Raw genomic sequence first — 5,710 nt, 5'->3', positions numbered from 1 at the left:
TCCTGCTTAGCACAACTTGTGTCTGTTCTCAGGACCTTCCTATTGGAAGCTGTTCTCTAACTTCCACCTTCTTTTGACTAAAGACAGACTAATGCTTGGTTCAGGTTTCGCCAAGTCATAGCAGCTCAACTCAGCTTTGTTTTCCACCTGCTCATCAGGGAGAGCACCAGGGATAAACATCTCTTCTTCACATCTTTCCAAGCGGTCCTTTTCCAAAGGCAGTCATGCAGCTCTCTCCCTGCTTCCCTCCTGACTTCATTGTACATTTCAGCCTCTATTGCAACTGCCCTTTCCAGAGTTTTTTCACTTATTTCTCAAGTCCCTTTTCTTTTTTCTTCTCTTGTTTCTCCTGTCTCTGTGTGTATCTGTGCACAGTGTGTGTTTACTGTCACAAAGGCACATTTTCAGACCCCTACTCCTGTGGTGACGGACACTCTGAGGGTCCCCATGGCAGGACTGGCCTTTTCCCATCAAGTGAGTCCATACTGGGAAGAAGGGGGTATATATAATCAGGCGGTATCTTTTTATTTAAAAACTGTAAATAAAGTACAGGTTATAGCTATTTAAATATCCCCAAGTTTTCGGTGGGTTATTTTGAGGCATGGTAATTGATTTTTAACAGTATACAGCGATAGCACAGCAGCCCAAAATAGGATTTGTCATTTGCCCCTCCTCCTACCATTGATGTGAAAAATACATGGAGTTGTTTATATCTTTTTTTCCAAATAAACCATCCAAGAATGGTTTTCTTTCTTTTTCAATATAAATAGGAACCCTCCCAAACCCAGTGGTGATGGAGGGTGTGATTAGAGAAGACTGCTTCTGTTTCAAAGAACCTGAAGGTCAAAGGAGAAAATAGAATGACCTGGGAAAAACTGATGACTTTGGCTCCGAGTTCTGCCCAGGCTTGTGCTCTACAGATCTACCGGGGTGGAAACTGAAACAGTTAGCTGAGCCCCTGGGAAAAGGGGGCGCAGGGAACTCATTTGAGGCTTTTGGAAGGCACAGAGCTGGGAATCTCAATCCCACTGCAAACAAGTCTGCTTTCTTATTTACAGAGTAATGGCCTGGTCTGTCTTTAACCCTTACATCAGGCCCCCCCGCACCGTGAGGATGTGGGCTGGGATCCATTCCTTACCTCTCTGCCGATCTCGATCATTAGTCATACTCTAGGATTGCCTATTTTTTCCTCCTCCTTTCCTCTGCCCTTCTTTGTTTTTCTCTTGCTTAGCTCTCAAGCTCTCGCCTTTCCTGTCAGCCTGCTGCCCTGGGCGTTGGATCAGCTGACCTGGCTTGTCCAGCAGTGTTTGCTGCCGGCTTAAACACCACACACCCTTACCAGGTATCTTTAAAGATGGGGAGGACACTAGGGGTTCCTATGCTGCCTCCCCTGCCCTGACACATATGAAGGGCCTCTTGAGACACCAGTGTTCAAAGCTCTTCTGTAGCTTTGGAGGACTAAGATGATTCTGAGCGGGGGGCCTTTTAGACTTCAAAAAAGGAAAGAAGAGTTTCCCAAGTGTTTTCTCCCTGTCTTTCCCTCTGTAGTCATTTCCATGCATGTCTTCCATTAACTGAGCCCCAGAGAGGATAAAGATTTCCAAGTTTTCCTGCCCACTTGGTGGCAGCATTGGTGATGGAAAAGCTGGAAAGCAGATGCCATCATGCTAGGCCGTGAGTTTCCCCGTCTACCTGACACGGCCGTGATTCGCTTTATTTTTCCATTTTTCCCCAAAGCTAATGGTTCCCGGGAAGGAAGGTGGGGTACCCCTTGCTCCCAACCAGCCTGCCCACGGTGCCCAGGCTGGTGACCAGGAGAGACTGACAACCTACACCCCTTCTGATGGGGCCCACTGTGCTGCCACACCTTCCAGCAGGTGAGTTCACATCTTGGCTCTGCTGCTCTTCGGACCAGCCAGGGACCTGTCCTCCCTGGCACATGTGCTTATTTGGTATCAGTAAAGAGTAGCTTTCAGCATTGGCTCAGGCTTGGCCTTTGAGGGAAAAATGTGGAATCCTTAAAATTCTCAATAAGAATCGTATATTGCAGCTGATACGTGAGGAAGCTCTCCCTGGGCACTGCTGCTAACAGCAAGCATCAGGCTTGGTGCTTCTCACCCTCATCCAGTGAAGGTGTTTTTCAGATGTTTCTCTCTTACCCCAGGACTGACTCTCTTGGCATCCTCAGTGTTTTCTGAGACCAGAACAGGGCGTCGTTAACCATAACCCTGACGTCGGGAGTCACAGTGTGTCTGTGGTGGTAGTTAGGATTGATCTTCTTTTTCTACTATGTTAGTGCCTCATGGAGATCCTTTAAAAACAACTATTTTCCCTCACTAAAATTAAAAAAGAAAAAAAAATGTTTTCTGATTGCAGAAGTGATGCAGTCTGTAAAATTCAAAATTTGAAGACATTGATTAGGTGGAAATAAAAGTCCTCATAATCCCACCCTGCAAAAATCACCACGGCTACCTCCTTTTAAAAGACGAGAGGATCTCAGAAGGGTTAAGCAATTTGCCTAAGAGAGCACTTAGCTCACAAAATGGCCAGACACAAGCCTGGCTCCTTGGATTGCAAAGCCTGGGCTTGCTCTTTCCATTATACTCGGAGTTCTGTGGGAAGCTGGGCCTGTCTTGACCTGCCCTTCCCTCCCTTAACTGGAAGACCCCAGATATAATGACGTTGATTGCCCCACCACATCTTAAACGAACTTTCAGATAATAGAAATTCCTGGGGTTTTTTTTTTCCATTCCCACAGAGGAGATGGAGGAAGGGGAGATTGTTTGGGAAGATCTTTCTGTGCCATCCATCAGGAAAAGTAATTACTTTCATTCCTGGCTCCCCAAACTTCCATCCTCTTATCCCTCCTCCTGTCAGAGAATCAAAGGAGGATCCTCTTGGTCATTTTACACTCTCGTTTTCTGAGCCTTGATTCCTGGGGTATGACTGGGAGTAACTTAAGACAGAGGACCCTGTGTAGGGGGTTCTTAAATGCTGGTACTCCCTGCTGGCTGGAGTCTAGAGGCCACGTGGACTGCATAGTGTTCCCCATCTTGAGCCCCTGCTTTGAGGCTTTCCCATCCCCTGCTGCTTGAAGGGCTATGACTACTAGTCTGGCAGCGACAGTATGGGCCCCTGTTTCTGCTGCCTGGAGTCCCCCATCTTCCAGGACTCAGCCTCAGTCTAGAGGGAGGGAGTGGGAACAGCCAAATTGAACATGTCACTGGAACATCTTGCTGAACAGAGGGATGACTGGGGGCAGAGAGAAGGGAGGAAACATGGTGTGGAGCTTTAGATAACAAAACAAAACAAGACAGGAAAAATCTAAAATCTTGAGGCTGGCTTTGTAATTAGATTAATATTAAAATTAGCTGCTTATGAGAGCTGCTTGCCTATATGTATGATTGCTAGATGCATGGTGATTGATGCTTAGCATTGGTATTACAGATTAAATTTTATGTAAGCTCTACACAATTGTAACACCAAGTTTCAATAAACATATGCATAATTTTTAGCTTTTCCAGGAAATGCAGTCCTCTGCTCTCAATTCAAAAGGGAGGGTGACAGTGGCAGCCGCCAGACCTCATATTGCCGTTTCCCACATGTGTGAGCTGGTGGGGGGCAACTCCTGCCCTAGGCTGCAGCCTCACAAGATGGTGGATATATGGGGAACCAAGTAGGCTCTGCTATGGTTTGAGAATGAGAACCAACATTACCTTTCTCCTCCAGTGAGGATACTGAAACTGTGTCAAACAGCAGTGAGGGACGGGCCTCCCCCCATGATGTCTTGGAGACCATCTTTGTCCGGAAAGTGGGGGCTTTTGTCAACAAACCCATCAACCAGGTGATTTTTCTGCCCCTGCAACTGTGAGAATGTGTGAGCCCTTAGAGTGAGGTCTTACCTGGGATCTGTGGAACCACTAAAATCGCATGCGAAATTGTGTGTGTGTGTATGAATTTTTTGTGAAGAGGGTTAATAACCTGTGACATCCCTCCAGAAAAGTTAACTATTGCTCTGTGATCACATAGGAGAGGAGACCACGCCATTAGGTACAGACACGTTACACTGAAGTGTCATTGCCTCAGCCTAACTTGAAATAGGAAGTTCCTCCTCAGCTCTGCCAGTGAAAAGCAGTTGTTACTGAATTACTGTGGGTCCAGCTTCCAAAGCTGAATTCCCAGGGTCCTGGGGAGCCCTCACCCCTATTGATGCTGTGGGCATGCAGTGGGAGGCACGGGAGGTTGGAGAGGTCTCCAACAAGACAGGAACCTGAGGGATGGCATGGTCAGCTGAGGTGTGCACACATGCTGGACCCCCAGGCTTCTGGTGGGCTCTAAGGAAGCAGGCAAACTGGGGGAAGGGGGACACTAATACTTTCTCCCATGTCTCTTCAGGTGACCCTGACCAGTTTGGACATACCCTTTGCCATGTTTGCTGCCAAGAATTTGGAACTGGAGGATGTGGATCCCATGGTGAGTCCACCGTTGACTGAAGTTTGCAGTGAGATGGTGCCGTAGTCGTCGTCCTTCCTGGGCGAGTCATTCACTATTCCTCCACAGACCATTAGCCATGCTCCTTGGCTTTTGGTTTACATCCAGTGCCCAGAACCAGCCCCTCCCTCTGCCTTATTCTGAAACAGGTGAATCCTCCAGATTCCCCAGAGACTACATCTCCTCTTCAGGGCAGCCTGCACTCTGATGGCTCCAGTGGGGGCAGCAGTGGCAATACCCAGGACGACTTTGTCATGATCGACTTCGTAAGTTGCCGTCATCTTCCTTGATCTTTGCTGCTTTGGGGGCAATAAACCTGGAAGCATCCGTTGCACTTGAATAGGACTTCAGGGATCAGATGGGTCAGTATAGGCAGAGGGAATGGGTGCTGGCTGTGCATCTTTTGTGGGGAGCCTGCCCTTACACCCTGCTTGGGGAGGTATTTCGAGGCCCATCAGCAGTAAGGCATTTTGTGCCATGTCTTTGATTGAAATTCAACTTGAAATGGGATTTCAGTGGTAACTGCATAGGTCCTATTCATGAATGGATAGCCCCCAGCCCTTTTTTTTAATGTGTTAATTTTTGGCTGCATCGGGTCTTAGTTGTGGCACGCGGAATCTTTCGTTGCAGCACGCGGGCTTCTCTTTAGTTGTGGCGCATGGGCTTAGCTGCCCTGTGGCATGTGGGATCTTAGTTCCCTGACCGGAGATCAAACCCGCATCCCCTGCATTGGAAGGCAGATTCTTAACCACTGGACTACCAGGGAAGTCCCTGGATTGCCCTTTTCCGAGGAGAGGAGTGTGAAGGAAGGGGACAAAAACCTAACCAGGGGAGAGGGATGTTATCACCAGGCTTAATTCACCTGCCCAGAAGAGAAAGGTGTAAAGATTTCTCTAAGATAAGCCTGGAGGAGCCTTTTCTTTGCTAATTACTGGAAGGAAAGAGGGTTGTTGATAGCTTTTACCCCCTCTGATTTTCCTCTGTGGTCCAAGGCAAGCTAAACTTGAGTCTGTCTTGTTTTTTAAGAAACCAGCTTTTTCTAAAGACGACATTCTTCCGATGGACCTGGGGACCTTCTATCGTGAATTTCAGAACCCCCCTCAGCGGAGCAGCCTCTCCATAGATATCGGGGCACAGTCCATGGCTGAGGACTTGGTATGGAAACCCCTTCCCCCACCCCACCCCATCCTCTGGCCTCCTTTCCTCCTTCGACGGTCAT

General features: G+C 48.0%; 1 protein-coding gene across 4 annotated transcripts in view; it reads left to right on the top strand.

Annotated features, from left to right (window-relative positions):
• The window catches only part of ATG13 (autophagy related 13), a 46,218-nt gene that overhangs the window by 37,802 nt on the left and 2,706 nt on the right, over positions 1-5,710 (top strand). For 2 of the 4 annotated variants that reach the window (XM_007455774.1, XM_007455773.1), the window contains 5 exons: positions 1,738-1,877; positions 3,730-3,844; positions 4,396-4,473; positions 4,641-4,757; positions 5,518-5,646. In XM_007455774.1, coding sequence (XP_007455836.1) covers positions 1,738-1,877; positions 3,730-3,844; positions 4,396-4,473; positions 4,641-4,757; positions 5,518-5,646 — 579 coding nt within the window. Of the gene's footprint in view, positions 1-375; positions 475-1,231; positions 1,343-1,737; positions 1,878-3,729; positions 3,845-4,395; positions 4,474-4,640; positions 4,758-5,517; positions 5,647-5,710 lie in introns of all 4 variants that reach the window. The other 2 variants (XM_007455771.1, XM_007455772.1) reach the window with 2 other exon arrangements.

The sequence above is a fragment of the Lipotes vexillifer genome, unplaced genomic scaffold (assembly GCF_000442215.2).
Source record: "Lipotes vexillifer unplaced genomic scaffold, Lipotes_vexillifer_v1.1 scaffold977, whole genome shotgun sequence".
Taxonomy (NCBI): domain Eukaryota; kingdom Metazoa; phylum Chordata; class Mammalia; order Artiodactyla; family Lipotidae; genus Lipotes; species Lipotes vexillifer.
This window is presented reverse-complemented; position numbering and strand designations above follow the sequence as displayed.